The sequence below is a fragment of the Sphaeroforma arctica genome, assembly GCF_001186125.1.
Source record: "Sphaeroforma arctica JP610 unplaced genomic scaffold supercont1.1072, whole genome shotgun sequence".
Taxonomy (NCBI): Eukaryota; class Ichthyosporea; order Ichthyophonida; genus Sphaeroforma; species Sphaeroforma arctica.
In genome coordinates, this window is record NW_014039486.1 from 1 (window position 1) to 18,198 (window position 18,198).

At 47.0% G+C, this 18,198-nt stretch overlaps 4 protein-coding genes across 4 annotated transcripts; 3 read left to right on the forward strand and 1 right to left on the reverse strand.

The window, feature by feature from the left end:
- Nucleotides 1-637: 637 nt before the first annotated feature.
- SARC_09886 (hypothetical protein) lies at nucleotides 638-9,320 on the forward strand (the record flags this gene model as incomplete). Its single annotated transcript, XM_014296081.1, has 2 exons — nucleotides 638-5,778; nucleotides 5,976-9,320. Coding segments are annotated over 2 exons (8,453 nt in total), but the record flags the coding sequence as incomplete, so codon positions are not given.
- A 475-nt stretch (nucleotides 9,321-9,795) lies between these two features.
- On the forward strand, nucleotides 9,796-10,799 carry SARC_09887 (hypothetical protein). The gene has a single exon (XM_014296082.1). The coding sequence runs from the start codon at nucleotides 9,991-9,993 to the stop codon at nucleotides 10,441-10,443; it is 453 nt and encodes a 150-aa protein (XP_014151557.1). The 5' UTR covers nucleotides 9,796-9,990; the 3' UTR covers nucleotides 10,444-10,799.
- A 477-nt stretch (nucleotides 10,800-11,276) lies between these two features.
- SARC_09888 (hypothetical protein) lies at nucleotides 11,277-13,703 on the reverse strand (the record flags this gene model as incomplete). Its single annotated transcript, XM_014296083.1, has 6 exons — nucleotides 11,277-11,387; nucleotides 11,854-12,024; nucleotides 12,378-12,537; nucleotides 12,819-13,017; nucleotides 13,201-13,345; nucleotides 13,503-13,703. 6 exons carry the CDS (start codon nucleotides 13,701-13,703, stop codon nucleotides 11,277-11,279), a joined length of 987 nt encoding a protein of 328 aa, XP_014151558.1.
- Nucleotides 13,704-17,468: 3,765 nt separating this feature from the next.
- On the forward strand, nucleotides 17,469-18,007 carry SARC_09889 (hypothetical protein; the record flags this gene model as incomplete). The annotated part of the gene is made up of 1 exon (XM_014296084.1): nucleotides 17,469-18,007. A coding segment is annotated over exon 1 (417 nt), but the record flags the coding sequence as incomplete, so codon positions are not given.
- Nucleotides 18,008-18,198: the final 191 nt, after the last annotated feature.

Below are 18,198 nucleotides of genomic sequence, written 5' to 3' on the forward strand. Positions count from 1 at the left end.
CATGTGATCGAAGCTGGATTCCTTTCATGTGCACATTATATGTATCGTTCAAAGCATTTATATTAAATATGAATTGGTCATATAGATGTCTATGATATAGTTACTAAATCTGTATATCTCATCCACACCACTGTGCAAATGGACCTTTCGTAGTATTGTCTGTTGCTGAAGCTTATGTCTTTCACAGCATACTTTACATATCGTTACAGTTGCGCATTGGGGTCATACTACTATCTGCCGAAGCCACTGTGCAGTTTCGAGCCCTGAACGAAATGTTTTTTGGACTGTCCACGGTACCACTGTACTCACAGCATCGCTATGACGCCAATCGAGCCTTCAGAAAACTTACTCCACCAATTGACCCAACGCTATATGAACTCCTGCCACTTCGTCTCTGCCCTATGTCCTCAGCTTCTGCAAGTTGCTCTACCCGTAGCCTACGCTTCTTTACTTTTTGAAGCAGCGTTATGCGAACGTCCCTACTACTTCTCTGTATACACCCTACTCTCATCCACCAACTAACCAAACTCTTGTAGGAACACTTTTGGGGGTTTTTTTTGCCAGTGACCCATTCCTCTCCACTATTTTACCTAATATTCCACTATCATATTCTCTCTCGTCTCCTCACTATCTGTAGCGGCCCAACTACAGCAGCGCCTGGCAGCTATCCGACAGCGCCAGGCACAAGCTCTCAATGCAACAACACCACCCACCTCCTCGGAAGCATGTAGTACCGCAAACGCACCAACTACCACAACAAAGCATAAGCCTAATTTGTCTACGTGGGACGATGCTCCTAAGGTCATTGCTAAAGCACCACGAATAGATGTGAGATTACCAACCGATACACAACCACCCAACAAGGCTGGCGGAGATAGGCAGTCACGTGCTCCGGTTCGTATACGCCCCAAAAAGAAGACGATTGTAGGCGTGAAGATATCGGGTAGGGCAAAGGCTATGGCTGGTGCTTGCAAGCTGGCTTCGAATGTACGTGTAAATGGTACCGCCTCGGCCAAGAGTGGGTGTTCATCCAATGACAAGCCTAAAGTAAAGAGGAGGCGGCAGGAGGTGGGTGCTGATACGGTTGTTGCTAGACAGACAAGGTTAAGGTCACGTTCGCGAGAGAGCGAGGTAGCACAGCACACGGCAGAGCGCGAGAGGGAACGCACTACAGAGGTGGGAAGTGGGGCAAAGCAGCGAATGACGATAGTTAGTAGTAAGGGTGTGGTAGCAGATATGGGTCCCAATTTGATACCTAACTTTCCCGGTGAGAGACTTGAAGAACGGGAGCACAATTTAATTCAGCAAGGGGTGGGTGGGGATGAGGAGTCAGCCGAGCAGGAGCGTACAACGGCTGCGACGGATAGAAACGATGGGCCTACCGATACGGTAGTCAACGAAAGTAGGCAGAACGATGGGGGAGATAGTAAGACAATGTTGAAACAGCCGCGAGTGTGTAGGCGCAGGACAGTCAAGCATGTGGCACGAACACCTCACAGCACATCCACACGCACACAGATACATCCCACACACACACGCACACAACCTACACCTAATATACAGGTAATGGGTGAGGATGGTGCCCCTGGACTGGTAAACGGGGTGTACACCCAGAAGGATAGTCAAGTGAAGATGGCTGAGGGATCAAGCAGTATTGCTACAAGCAAGCGATCCGACCTGGACAGGCGTGAACAGTGTTCTATCACTCAGAAGGGTAGAGCACAATCGCTCTATTTGCGGAATAGCCGCAAACGTCCGTTTGAGTCTGATAGTGATGAAGAAGTCGACAACGGAATAGCAGAGAATGAGTTGGATACGTGCGGTGATGGAGAGTTTATGAGCAGGTGTAGAGGTGCCTGTGGAGGCTCCAGTGGAGGGACCAGCGGAATGGGAAGCGAGTGCATTGATTTTTATAGCAAAGAAAGACAAACACACACTAAAGGAGAAGGTCTCAAAAGTAGATCAGGATCTAAAGAGCGTGGAAAACTTCGAGAGAAGAGCGGTGAAGGCGGCAGTAGTGGTAGGTATGCGATGGAGCGGGATAGTGCGGGTGGGCGTAGCAGTGATACGGAGCGCGCGAACACAGCTGAACAAAACAGCTGGCAGCTACCCTTGGCAGAAGGGAGGGAAGCAGGGTTGTTCACACAGGCGTTTGCGGCCAATGCTGGAGACGATGAGAAGGAGAATGAGAGCTCCGAGTGGGTGCAGGGCGATACACATACACGCACTGCTGGTACATCTAAATGCATTACAGGCGACAAGGAGACGGATACCGCAGCTGGTATACTTACTGCAAGTAGGAGGCATCGCAACAGATCTCCGGTGAAGCGGTATCGGCGCAAGGTTGTGGGTGTGGCGGGCGAGGTCTTGTTACAGTCTCCGTTAGCTCCAACGGCGTCTATACGTAAACACGAGCGATCGGATGTGAGTGGCGATAGTGGAGGTGTAGTTAGTGCTTTGGAGGCGAATGGGGGACGTAGAACAAACGAGGACAAGGCTTTACAACCAAATGAACTGATAATAGGGTTTGGACGAACGGGGACATCTGTGCAAACTCTCTCGAAGGCTTGTCCGTTGACTGACATAAGGCCTGTACCAGAAGCGGTGAGACAAAATCGGACAAAATTAACACCCAGAGTCCATACCAGCACAAAAATATCAACGAAGCCTCGGCCCGCTACAAAGCCCCGAAGGAAACACTCAATTTCGTTGCAAAGAGCACAATGGCAAATGCCTGTGCAACGACGGGAAAACGGATACATCTCTCAGGACAGTTCAAGCGAGGGAACGGATACCAGCACAGCCCCAGACACAAGCACGGCTATGGCTACGGCTACGACTACAGACAGTGAGATATGCAGTGCATCACAGTCTGCATCGGATTGGGAGAAAGCGACAGGGAAGCACACAAATGCACACGTGTACAAGCATAAACACACGAGGTACAACAAATCATCAGCACCCCAGACACGGAGGATCAGACGACGGAACAGCAGGAGGAACGATATCGACGGCAAGACGCGACAAAGCAGACTAACAGCACGACAGCGTAAAGCGACGGAACTAGAGCGACTGTATGCACATAGGTTTATATGGCCACCCCCACAGTACACAGACCTAGTCAAAGCGAACTTTACGCTGCCAATGGAGATGGTGGCGCGTGAATGGCCTGAGTGGCAGCAGCAGAAGAAGTTGGCGAGGCTGAGACGGGTGAGTGGAAGTGATGCGGATTCTAGTATGGGTGTGGTTGTTAGTACGAGTAAGATGCACGGCAGTGGTAGCGGTGGTCGTAATGGCGATACCATGCAATGCGGGGGTAGGCAATCACGAGCCACAGGCATACCTAAGAATATGGGGGCCCGAGTACAGGCGAATGGAAGAGATTTAAGCGAAGCCACACCTGAGAGCACGCGTAGCAGAACAACGCCAGTGGGAGTGTCCGGGGGGGGACATGCACATGCACGTTATGGTGCCAGTCATGGAGAGGCTACAGATATCGATACACAGAGTGTGAAGGGGAGCGGAGATGACAGGGGGAGTTCAAGTGATAATAACAGCGATACGGGATGTCGGAATAAGGTGTCCCCGCCGAATAGGCAATCGTTTGGTAGTGGGGAAGGGGGTCAGTTGTCTGCCTCAGAGGCAATGGAGATGGAAACGAAGATGGAATTACACAACACTGCGGAAGAACAGCGCGTGTATGCGGTCGAGTATACTTCCGAGGAGAGCGACGCACCGACTCGAACTCGTGTAGGCCGAAAAGTGGGTATACTATTGTCCCAATCTTCGCAGGCAAATGATCATTCGGGGCATTCCGTGGGTGTGAGAGAGCCCGAGACTGTCGTGCATAAGGATTCGGTCGTGCCCGATACTGCGATGGACATTAGTGATTTGGCTATATATAATAAGAGTGCAGCTCAGATGTCATCTGGCGAAAGCGATGAGCCTATGAGGGGCCATGCACACCGAAAGCGCTCCAGAACTCTGCGGAAGAGTAGCGGCAGTGCTGTGGTGAGAATGGGAGCTGCCAGCTGTAGGAGCCCTTGTGGGAACAGCCGGAGACCGAAAGGACACAGGAAGGCAAATAGAGGAAATAGTCGTGCAGAAAAGAAATACAGAAATAGAGTGGCCGCCGGCTGTGGATATGCGAGCGGTCCCGTGGAAAGCGATAGAAGTGACCTGGAGGACACGGGCATACGCGAACATCGCATGGTAGCTACGGCTTCAGATACACAGACGTTACATACGCGCAAGGGCGAGGCCGTGCACGTCCACGATAAAGGGAGTCCGAGAAAGGGTGAGTCACGGAGAGTATACAAACGAATACTGGAGGAGAGCAGCGGCTTATCTAGTGCAGCTAGTGATAGTGACGACGATGATGTTGTGGTGTACAGACGGCCATTAGTGAAGCCTGCGCTAGGTACTACAGGAGGAAAGGATGGTGTTACTAGAGCAAACGCTATGGAAGGTGAGATGCCGGGCACGGAGGATGTGGCAAATGCGGGGACGGGCAGCGGTGAGCGAGTGGTAGATACGACAGCACCTGTATTGACAGAGAGCACCGTGAGGCTAAGCGCGCTACGGTCTGTACCTAAAGTAGATGTGAATGCACGAGGTTCGGTACATGGATCGTCTGAGGACAGGTACGGGACATCGAGCTCGGAGAAAGAGAGTGACAATGACAGTGTTGTGGTGTACAGAAAATCGACAAAAGAACCCAACGTCACGTCTGAAAGTGTAGAGGATTACGTTTCTAATCATACAACTAAGCGCGATCGCACCAACAGGTCGGAGAAATGGGTTGGTGATATGGCGAATGTCTCGCTTAAATGGGACAGACCAAACCAAAACCAGAAAGTGGACAGCCCTGGTTCTAAGGTGCAAGGGCCGGAGGAGTCGCTTTCTCTCAACACCTTATCACTGACACACCCGCATTCTCCACAGCAGATAATGCCGTGTACCTCCCCTGCTCACACGCAGCAGATGCTGTCGCAAACTTGCCCGCCGGGGCCAGCAGGGCAGTATAAAAAACACACGTCGTCGCAAACCCCGCCGCAAACCTCAACTCAGCCTTCTGTGCACTCGTGGTCACTACCTGCTTCAGTGTCAGCTGCAGCTTCAGCAGCACGTTGTTCTGCTGATTCGGGCTCGCCATCGCTGCTACGTTCCATTTCCACACTCCCATTGCCGGCCAAGACTATAGCGTCCTTGAACGGTCCATGTGGCAGTGTTTCTGTATCAGACACAGATGGGGTTGGGGAAGCTACTGTAAGAACACAAAGCAGTACAAAGGGTAAGCTACTACGCTACGACTCAGAGCGGCCACAAAGGGAGCTACAGGCCAACCGTAACAGCGCAGACATGTTACAGAGCGAAGGCATACCTAGTGAGTCGGCATCTGAAATGCTCCAAGACTCCCCAACACACACACCCACGCAATCTGTCTGTGGTTCAACGAATGCATCGCTGGCACGAGAGTTGTTGGGTACGTATAATCCGTCGCGAGTGCACGGTGTTGTACTTGGCCAAGACTTGAACGAGTCCAAATCGGAATCTCCCGAATCCGTGACTCTAAAAATTGGGTATGAGATTACAAGCCCCGAATTGTCCTTGAGTAATCGCGGCAGCGACACTAAATTGGCGAATACAGGTCAGTCTGCCGAGGAGCGAACGGCGAATGTGGAGGGCTTCTCAGCTGCCAGTTTGGATGAGTCAGCAGATGGATGTAGCAAGGTTCGCAACCATGGTGCTCGCCACTGGCACGCCGATGTTGGTCAGGTGTGTGAATATTGGGGTATTCTACCCCGGAAACCGTTCGTTAGGCACTTTCGCAAGCAATTGTATGTATGCTTGATAATATACGAATTTTTGGTTGTGGATTTACGCCTTGAATATCCAAGTCTTGGTTGGCGTTATGTACCTTCCCATTCAATTGTGTGTACATCCATTTACAACTCACATGCATCGTCAAACAGGGCGCTGAGGGCATAGCAATGGACGACGAAGCCACGACAGTCATCACATGGACAGTACACTCGCTGACTATCAGTGACACACTACTCAACCGCACATGTACTATACCCATCTCTTGCATCCGGGTCAGCGCCGCGGCGGTGCTGCCACACACCTGCAGTGGCACGTACATGTACACGGCCGTAGTGGTTGGGATGTGTGAGAATGGCGGGGGTGCGCAGTTGTTTCTGTACCATATGGCGCATGCCGAAGAGCCCTGTCTCAAGAATGAGAAGTCAACGGGACAGTCACGTGCACATGCAGAAGTAGGCGGACATACGCGAGCAAGCACGACCCCAAGAACACCGGTAGAGGACGCAGTCGGACGTCAACCTGGATCAGCTGAACTCTCGGATCCGCGTGATCCAGCCAAATTTGGTAATAAACTAAAAATAGACTCTCTGCTGTTGCATAGAGCGGAAGGTGCGGATAGTGTGTGTGCGTTGGCTGTCACGGGTGAACGCAGTGTGGCGTACGCTGTGACGTGCAGAGGCGACTCCGGGGGGAGTGTGTACCATGTGGAATGGGGTAGTGAACTGAGAGGTCAGTCCGACTCAGCTGGTAGCTGCCCAACGGATGAGTTGGTCAGTAATTCTGTGTGCGCAAAGGGATTGGACACAAGGGGACGGTCTGAGACATACAAGCCACTAGGCACTGAGAAGCATGCAATGGATACAGAGTGTGGCAGTGAGGTGTGTGGTGTCACTTCGGGACCACATAGCAGCGACCAAAAGGATGTGTGCAAGGCGAGTGCGTGTAGAGATGTAATGAACGAAGAGGGGTTAAATTGTCGTGCAGATAGGGGACTAGTTAAAGAGGAGGAGTCGTCTAGGAGTGTCGGTGGAGCTACACAAGACATGATGGCAGTGAGTGTCACTGAGTTGGAGCTACCTGAGGACTGTCTGTCTGTGCACTCGCTCCGGTTGGCTGAGGTGGATGCAGCACTATGCCGATCGAAGGCCTTGTGTGCACCCACGTATGTGAGTACAGTGCACGGAATAGACCGATCGCACACGGCTGGCACTCCGAATTTGGGGACCGAGAGACCACATCCTGAACCTGAAATAATAGATATTGGTTACGGTGGACTGGAATCTGGGGGCGAAGTTCCAAACAATGGGACCGCGAAGCCCCACTATCACTATGGCACGGACATACAGAGTAGAATGGGCAGTCCAGGGGCACCAGATGGGGCGGTTGGGCGTGTGCCGGATGTGAAGGTAGGCGGAAGGGAGGCAGCAACGGAAACGACATGCACACACACAGATGATACCCAAGCAACGGAGAAGACAAACACACACACAGAGGATGCACAAGCAACACAAAAGCATGCGCGCCTAGGCACTTCTTTCCACTCGTGCGACCACGACTCAGGCGCAGTACACACCTCTGAGCTCAACGACGGTGTCTGTGATACTGCTACAGATGGCTGTGGTGGTCGTGTGCTGTGTGGGGTGGACCGCAACCACCACATAGTGTTGTGGCATCTCAGTAGTGGGTTGCGAGTGGCTGATATGCAGATTGCCGTCGCTCCCACACGCAGTGCAGAGGATGGGCGGGTGGTACCGAACTTCTATGAGTGTGTTCAGGCCTATGTACTGTCTGATAATGCGGAGGTGGGCGAGTACTGGGTGGGCATGTTGGTGGTAGACCGTACACACAGGACAGAGGCGCTGAAGATGAAGGAGCGTGCGGGAGTACACAAGACCGTGGTCAAAGATATAGCCATACATGCACACGGCATACAGACATACACACCTCATGCCCACGAGCACCTGCACGAGAATCTGGCCCAGGCACAGGAGACACGGGACAGGGGGGTTAGTTCACAGAGTATGGGGGTGGCAGACAGTCCATGCGCACCCGTTGCTAGGTTCATTAGGGTGTGTCTCAGCAGCGATGGGGTGTCGGCGGATGTGTACAGAGAGTACCACCTGCCCACCCACAGTCAGATGGAGCGGTCGAGTGCTGTACAATGTCACGCACACATACACGGTGACACCCACGCATGCGTACAGAGAGACACGGGGACACTTGTACAAACCGACGCGCAGAGCAATTTGAAGAATGAGAGACTGATGTCAAGCACGCAACAGGGTGGCGTAGATAAGCACTTTCAGACACCTTTGGCCTCATCCTCACGCCAGAGCTGCGTATATGAACGCTCACAGATACCTCTGAGCATGCACAAACACTCAGAGACAGAGTGTCCTGTGCATGGAGAGGGAGAAGCACAGACACCTCTAAGCATACACAAACACTCAGAGAAAGGGCGTCCTGTGCATGGACAGGGAGAAGCAGCGCCCTGGCTGCCTGTGCTGAGTGTGGCGCTAGACAACGGGTTCGTGTGCACGTGGGATGTGCTCGTGAATGGACACGTGTTGCAGGTGCTGCCCCCCCACTCTGCAATCCATGTACGGCCACGTGTGTGCTCACCGAGACACACGGGCACACGCATAGACGCACAGATGTATACAGAGTCGCAGACACGATTACATACACAATCACAGACTCACCAGGTGCTTACCAATGGTGTGGATATACGAGATGGATCGTTGGTTAGGGGATCGCGAGAGTACACATACGATGACAATGACAGCAAGGACAACCGAAGCAGAGTTATCGATTCAACTAACATGACAAACATCAAGACAGACGATACAAGCAGTGTCGGTATGGCTATAAAAAACCAGGGCGGAACTAAACACAGTGAAGGCAGTAGTCTGAAGGCAGCAAATACGTTCATGTACACTCCGGCCAGAACACCCAACGGACTAGTGCAAAGTATGGCCACGCTGGGCAAGCGCACTCTACACACACCTGTGAGGGCGTACAGCAACACGTCAGAGGACACGGGTGAGACACAGACTGAGCAAAGGGGACGCAGGAGCCTATCTACTACTACCGCGGGTAAGGATGCGGTGCACTCGGAGGAGTTCTCGCCGGATGTGTTTGCTAGGCCGTTTGGGGTACCGAACTTTAGTCAAACGCCCCACTCGCGCACACAAGAGCCAGTGTTCACAAACCGGCGCGCCAATACAGACAGGGAGACACCAGTTCTATTTATAGGTACCAATCAAATGGATGCAAATGTTTCTCAGCCAATGATGAACGGTCATGTAGACGCGGAGGCAGATCAAATTAGAGGGGAAAGTCCAGAACCGCAGGAAGATATCGAGGATGTTGCGGGTGTGTTTGCTATCTCCAGAGGTATGTATTACGCTGTGGTGGATACGCTAGGACGCGCAGAGCTGTATGAATTCCGCCGATCGTAGTAAGAAACGGAAAAATAAAGCAGGCATACTCCTATGTATTCTGTGTCAAAAAATTAATCAAGCAGACTTCTATATGCTATCTATGTGCGGAACAATAATTCAATGTAGCAGATTCCTATCGACTGTCTATGCGTAGTTTATGTACTGTCTATATGTGGATTATATACTGTCTTTGTGTGGTTTATATACATATACTGTCTTTGTGTGGTTTATATACTGTATGTATGTGGTTTATATACTGTCTATGTGTGGGTTTCCTACTGTCTATGTGGGGTTTATATACTGTCTGTGTGGTTTATCTACCGTCTATGTGGGGTATATATACCGTCTATGTGAGGTATATATACCGTCTATGTGGGATTTATCCACTGTCTATGTGGGTTGTATGTGAATGAGCGTTCGGCGCGACTGTCAAACAACCAAAATGGCCATTTGTAAAGCAATTTAAATTTAAATCGTTCAATTGACATGATACATTTTTGCTTAAATGTGTATCCATTGGTATACAGACCAACTTACGAGACCGTGTTTTATTTCAAGGCATTACACTTCTTCAATACCATAGTAAAATCGGCACACACACGCATATATATATATATATAATATGTATAGTCTGAAAACAATCGGTGTGCTGGACTGTGTACGTTTGCTCTCGTATGGTTTGGTCGCACAGCCTTGCTGAATACTTTCATTGGCAGTTCCTATGATGTGCTTTGGTTGTCCTCTCAGTGCAGCCCTGTGTTGTTGTGGTATTGTACTTTCGTCTCCGCTTATATTCTACGAAGTCATATTTATATATCACCGTGTGTTGTCGGAAGGAACGTCGGCGGCGTATCCAGTACCTTCTTCGGAAATTGTCCGTAGCAGTTGGTTGCCATGCGCGGTTCAATGTATATGGCTGTGTTTATATATAATTTATGCTATGGCCTCGACCCCTCGCAACGTTGCAGAGAGTCTGGTAACAGTTGATAGCAGCTTCGTACTTAACGCCAATGTCTCCAATGACACATTGGAGATGACGCTCAAGAGGTCACACAGTTCCAATGCACAGCCAGGAGAGTCTACAGCAACCGTTGCTCAGTACCAGCTTTACCTCAGGAAGATGTGTCTCACCTTACCATGCACCAGATCCACATATTCCGTAAGCTTGTGTTAGGGTAAAGCGAGTTGTCGAGTGAGCGTGGCTGGAAATGGTTACCTGGGGCATGCGTAGATGTAGGACGCCCTACCACTACGAAGTTACGTTTGTGGCGTAGAAAGCCTGTGTCTGTTGTTCGGTACCTTTGATCTGATGATTGTGCCTAGGTGTGAAGTAGTGGTGCCGTTCGTAGCCTTAGATAGTCCCTGGTTGTAGCGCTGTTAAAAAATGCGATATTTGGCGATACTGTTTGTCGCGCAGATAACCACAGTCTGTGAGAGTCGAATACTGCAATTCATTTCCCTCAACAGTGTACATGCCCCAAGGGCTTAAGCCGATCACTCACTGCACCCCGTAGCCATAGTCAGAACACTCATCGGAAATCTCCCCCATGATCTAGAGGTAAAAACTCCCGCAGGCATAAAAAACATGTACACTCTCGAGAGAACTAACTCCCCATAGGACGAGCTATAACTTCAATGGCTTAAACCCTAAACCTTCAACGGGATGGAGTCTCCAAAGTATCCCTCAGAAGGATATACTTCCTAAGAACTTGTTGATCTCGGGATAGCGTCCTGCAAGTCATTTCTCTCAATAGTGTACATGTCCCAAGGGCTTAAGCCGATCACTCACTGCACCCCGTAGCCATAGTCAGAACACCCATCGGAAGTCTCCCCCTTGATCTTGAGCTGAAAACACCCGCAGGCATACAAAACATGTACACTCTCGAGAGAACTTACTCCACATAGGACGAGCTATAACTTCAATGGCTTAAACCCTAAACATTCAATGGCTAAAACCCTAAACCTTCAACGGGATGGAGTCTCCAAAGTATCTCGTACACATGGCCCTCAGAAAGATATACTTCCTAAGAACTTGTTGACCTCGGGGATAGCGTCCTTGATGATACCGTTGAGCAACTCCGTTAACGGTTTCGCAATCACACCATCACCGTGCAGGCCCTGGGAAAACAAATGATTAATATTAAGACCCCCAGACCTCACAGAAAAGCCATTTCAGTAAACGCTGAACAGGACAACAATGATCAAAGCATTGTATTGAACCTTATGTTATTAAAGGACATGTATATAGTACAAGGCTTCTCTTTTGTCAGTGTTTCAGGAAATACAGATAGCTGCTACATGCAATGAGCATACCAACATGCACAACACTTGGCACTACATTACGCACCAGCCTGGAGGCATGCGAGTTTGAATGCGCAGATGAGAGTGTGGACGCGTGGGCATGCATACCCGTCATGAAAGAGAACCCGAGCACAAACAAGCAAATATCAAACGGGCGCAGACTTCGAGCAAGATGTACATTAACACACAGAGACACACAGGTGCCAGGCAAGACTTTCTCACACAGACACACAGGCGCCAGACATGACTTTCTCACACATCCCACAGGCAGTCACATAGATACCTCAATAAGTAGCTTAGCAAACGGATTCACTATATTGGAAAACGTGTCGTCCGTGTTGTCGTCAAAAGCGTCGAAATCAACTTTAACACGATCAAATAAGATGTCAATGTCGACGAAGGTCAAGTCCTCCAGTAGATAATACCTCTGTCCATTCTCCTCTGTGAATGAGAGCTGTGAGTGTGTGCGACGGCAGGATGAGTGCCAGCATGCGCATAAAGATATGGAGAGACGGATAGATGCACTTTATAGACCACTTATGACAAAGGAGTAGTAGAGCGTACAGATCATCCTTGTTATTCTGTGACGGAAGTGTACATGCGATTGAGTACAAGAGTGATACTTCGAAGACTGTGATGAAAATGAGAGTGCCGATATCACACAGATCAAATACGTGCTGAATTATCACTAAACACGCGGGTATCTATGTGCAAGTATATTGGAATATGTGCCTTTAAATAGGCCTCCATAGGGCATTCAGATACCCGCACACAGGCTCTGAAAAAAACGCACTTACTCTCTCATACCTGTATATCTACTGTGGCCGATGGCGCTGCGTCTACTACTGTGAAGTTACCCGTAGTTGAGACCGGGATCTTAATGCCCAGTACACTCCCACTGGCATCCGCATGAAAGTTGCCAGTCAAACTATCGACGGTGAGTTTCAGTACGCCAGTGGCGTTTATTCTGTAAATAGTTTGATAGTAAAGTAGTTTAGACACAGATGGGGGTTTAAAACACCGAGTTCAGATCCCAGCGGTAGACTCACATATGTCAGTCCCAAAACGCCTCGGTTTGCATATTTTGAGTGCGGTAAGAATATAGGGCCTGATGCTATCGCGATCGAATAATAATGCCGAGTACGATGGACTCCACAGTCTCCCAACACACTTATCGATCACTAATACATTAATAATTCATAAGTGTGTTAGACCACGTACTCGTGTCAGTGCTGTACAAACACTCACCTATCCTCCCCTGGTAGATAGTGTGCCTCAAGACACGTGGCTGAATCTGCCTTTAAGGTGCTCAGTCCATGGAGATCCTCCAATATCGCATTAGCCTCACCACTCACACATAGATTGGGTGTACAAATGTTCTTTCCGAATATTGAGATGCATTTCTGTGGAGCGCATAGCTTGTTACTAGCAGTAACGCTCAATTCATCTGTGAAAGAGATATATTGCAACGGAAAGATGAAATGAGGTCACGCTACGATTGAAATGAGATCATACTACGATTGAAATGAGATTATATTGATTGGAATGAGATTATACTATGATTGAATCAATATCAAACTAATCGCTTGCCATATGCAGTGTTACAGTTTTAGCTCCGAAATTCCCATACTGTTAAAATCCAATGGATCCAGATGGTTGTCGGAAAGTCCGAATAAACTCAGATTTTGCGTCGTAAACAGACCAGTAGCGGTCAGCAAATTGTTCGCCAGTGTAACGTATGTCTTGATAATTTCGTTTGCAGGGTCGCAAGAGGCCTGCGAAAGTAAAGTAGTAGTTGTTATACGTAAGTTGGTATCTAGACTTGAATGGTTTAAAGAAGAGCCAAATACTATTATGCGAACATAAGAGCAAGCAGTCTATATATAGATGGTCCTTCTTCAAGCACAATTTAGTGCCAGCAATTCTTCTTACCTCTTCGAGTGGAAGATCAGAGGTAGTATTCACGTCTATACCATTCTCAATTTCGTTTGTAATGATTATATTCTCAGTCACAAAAGGAGATTCAATCACTACCGTTCGTGACATAGGCGTGTATGATGTAGGCACGCTTGCTGCTTCAGACAGCATGTACAAAGCTCCGGTCAGTGCGATTTTGTATAGCGTGTTTCTCATTGTGATTTTTGAAATAATGTGAAAGTATCGTATTACAGTATTGTTTGAAACTGTGATGAGAAGCGAAATTGTATATTCATTATATTTTCAAACTTTTTACACAGTACATATATAATTTATAATACTTTATAGAATGTGTCAAGGATGTTTCTCTTCCATGGCACATTCAAATGATTTGTGCAGGGTAGTCACCATGAACCTCTCGTATGTAGATCCACCAATGTGAGAACGTCTCTTTATAAATTATACAAAGTAAATGAAATGTGAGAACTGAGGACAGTGAGGAGTGAATACTGAGGATGAGGACCCGACTCCCGAGGGGCAGTGAGGGTTAATGTCGATTCTCACTGTCTCAGCTTGTTTTTTCTTAAAAAACAAAACAAAACAAATACATACTGGATCTAACGTCAAAAGTTTTACGTTAAACCGATTATAATTTGAAAAAATAACGGTTAACGTTCAACTTTTATATCGGATATACAACAACCGATATTGTTTAGGTGCAGTTTTCTAGGCCATATATTATGTCCTAAAATTGCGCAAATATATATACATGTCTGTTTTAGTATAATAAAGGTGCAGTTCTGAAGTGCAAAATCCATGATTTCGACTAAAAATTATTTATATATTGGAAAAAAAACGGTTAACGTTCAACTTATATGCACTCTACGTATAACTTATTGACGTTAGTCTGGGTTGGTAAATAACCACGCCGACATTTGGGCGAACGACATGTTATACATGTCGCGGCGACATTTTGTGGGATATGTCAGGCGCGATATGGAGTCGGCAGGTCTGCTGGTGGCTATATCGTAGCCTACATACACATACCGAGACGACATGTCATACATGTTGCGACGTCATTTTCTCAGGGGTGTATGTCGTTGTCCTATACCAACCCAGAATACATAGTTCTGAACTTCTGTCTCAAATCTCAACTCTCAAGTCTGAAGTCTCAAGAGAAGTCTCAAGTTTCAACTCACGGGCATTGAGTCATTGACTCATTGAGATATGAGCGCCTCCGCCCTCTACTACAGTCGACAGCCCACACTCTACAGTCTTCAGTCTACTGGGCTCTGAGCCTCTTGACTCCTGAGTCCTGAGTTTGGAGTCAGGCTGGGCACTAGGGAGTAGGGGCCGGGGGCCCGAGGGCAGACCGCATACCGTTATACGTTGCAACGTTTAAAACCATTGCATAAGCGTAAAACGGTCAACTATATGATGCGTTACACAATCCCAAAATTCATATGAGGGGATATTTCTGGGTCATAGTATTTGACCGACATGCCCGGGCCCGCGGTCCACGGCCCCGCCGCCCCGCCCTCATTTTCTTGTCGGTTACGGATATAAACGCCCGTCAGGCCTCGTATGGGCAATACTAGTGTCATTCTTTCTTGTTTTAGCACACAAACATAGTCAATAGTATGACTTTGGGGTCGTTTGTGTGAAGTTGTGTGTTTACTGTGTTACTGTTGTGTGTTACTGTGTGTATAATTGTATATATACCTGCAACGGATTTCTAACAAGTACACTTTCCATAGCAAGTATATCTTACATAAACACGCTAGTATGCCTAAGCCTCTATGCCTCTATGCGTTGAAAGAAGTGTACATTTATTCATTTTTCAGTACGATGCAAAGACATACAGTGTACACACAGGTCACTACTCACTCTACTAGAGAGAGACTTACAGTCTACAGACCGACCAGTTCTAGTACAAAAAGTGTCACAAACCGTCGTGGTGAGCGGCCTAAAAACAACAACGGTCACCAGTTTTCAGTCGCGGTTGATTGGTTGAACGCAAGCTTTTTGGCCAGAAATTACATGTTAGGTGCACTATCTGGGTCTCATTTGTGAAATAATTTGAGGTCAGAATAATCACCTCTATGCGTTGCAATGTTTTGTAATCATTGCGTATGCATAAAACGTTCAACGTTTAGATCAACAAGTACTAATTAATGAAGTCTGCCCGGGGGGATGGCACATATCAGACTTTGGCAGTACAGTATATAACTAGTAGAGCTATTAAAAAGTGGCTGAGAGTGTTTTGGGGGTTTAGGGTTTTAGCTAAAAAAATTTACATTCATAGTGAGTCACTGAGTGCTGAGACTTGAGAGTCTGGGGACTGAGAGGGACTTGTTTTATTATAAAAAAACAATCGAGTGATGAGTGAAGAGTACTCTGACTCCTAAATTTGTCAAGTGGATAAGCTGTAATAAAGTAGATATGATTGGTAATTGTGCGGTTGCCTTTTGAAGTTTTGAAGCATTAGCTTCCCATCAGCTAATCGAATCGCATCATAAAAATGTTCAATTACATACATGACTCATCACTTATTGTTTTACGGTTTAGGGGTTTAGTCCTTTAGACCATGATGAATCATGAATGTGAACACGGCTTGTGATTTTATTTTATATGACTCCTTTTACGAGTTTTGCCGCTTTGCCACAACGAACTTCATACAGTTCACAATTTAACAGTTATAAATAAAATGAGTCACAACTTTCACTGTAAAGGGTTGGCTCGGTTCCTGGTTTCAGGAGGCCAGGACTCCTTAGCGAGTCAGCATATTGCACATAAAATTATAAACGAGTCACTTTCAGATTTCAGAGGTCAGATGTGAGATGACAGGAGAGTACACTGAGTGTACAGGCCACTTCGAGTCTTCAACTGTCGTTTTAAAACTTTTGTTGGAGAGATCTGTCATCAACCCGAACACTCTTTGGTCTTTTATATTTATGAGCCTATATATAAACAGGCGGGGACGCTGGGGAACCAGGGATCGGTCTCGGAGTGTACTTTTTAAACTGATACTAGTTTCAGACTTCAGATAGGATGCCGTCGTTCCCGTGCCGAAGCATGGATGTGTGACAGACACAATGTGCTTAAATAGTTGTTAGACTTTCGCACTGGAGTGAAGACTACAGTGCTCGCCTTTTCTTAATTCTCAGCCGCGAGTCTCTGAGGCGATTTGCGCTTTCAACTACAATGCATATGTAACTGTGCCTCCCGCGTTATGATGCAAATACGATGGGATATCTTATCAATACTTTTAGTATGTTTCGATGTGATAAGTAGCGACATATCTCGTCTACAGACGTTGTACGATAATTTCGATGTAGATATGCTCTTTTTAAATCGTCGAAGAACAGAATCTAACCTTAGAACAGCCTTGCAACACCGTCTAATGTTATGGAATATAAACTGAATTGCTTACTGATACGGCCTGAAGTGAGATGTCAATTTTAACTTTACTTCAGTTGGTGACTTGATATGATTGAGGAATCGCATTATATGATTTTCTTAGTATCATATTTTGTTATAAACGCGATCTCGTTCCTAACAGCCACTATAACAAAGCAGAACAGTAATCGGTAGGGATTGAGTGCACTTATTCTCGACGCAATAGTTTTAAACGAACGAAATTCTTGCATATTTTTGTACAACGAGGCTCACGTCTCATATAAAAAGTAATAACTCATAGAACAAACAGCGACCATGTAAACATGTAGCACGGGATAAGAGTGATCTGATGTGTTTGTATTTTTATAAATTGATGTCACTTCTTCCGATATCATTTCTATGCAGTAAGCGATCCATTGCCTTAAAATTAACATTAGAAGGCTATATTAGAGACCTAAGAACAATTTCTAGGGTTTGCCATTTTGTTTAATAAAAAATAAAAAACAAAAATTTGAAGAGTGCTGTACATATAGATATATATATATATATATTTACAATACGTGATGAGATCTATGATTACAGCAGGGTTGCACCTTGCATTATACTCGCATACAAATACACTCGCACACACGCTCATATGCATATTGCATGTGTACGCACACACATACATATACATATAATTATACACACATATATATATATACATGTCACAGCCTCCGCCTGAAAGTTACGGTCCTGGGGTGCCGTCCCGGCCCCCTCCACCGAGAAGACCTCCAGCACACCCTACTACATACACGAGTGAACCAAGTGCACCTACAGCCCCACCTATAGATGTACAGGATGCATTTGAGCAGAGACATGTGCATATGGATAATCATACGGAGCCTATGAATACATACAAAGACACACAGGCTCAAACACAGGCTCAGATATACCAGCAGTCGTATCCGCATGCGCATGAAGGGTCGTCAAGTACATACCCCACACAACAGGATATGATGGATGCTATACCGTATAACCAGGCTATGAACAATACCGATACAAAGAAATCAGCTCCTAGTAATGTTTCGGCATACACCGCTGCCTCAGCACAATCACCGTACGCTCCAACAGCAACACAAGTATGTGGATGTTTATATAGTTGCTTGCTAATGATTATAGTTGTACTATGATAGGTTGCCATTTAAAGGGCACACACGATGGCGCATATAGACAGAACGCAATTTTTAGACATGATCGCATGATCTGTGTTGATAGTTGCGTAAATAATGTATATATATATATATATATATATGTGTGTGTATATATATAT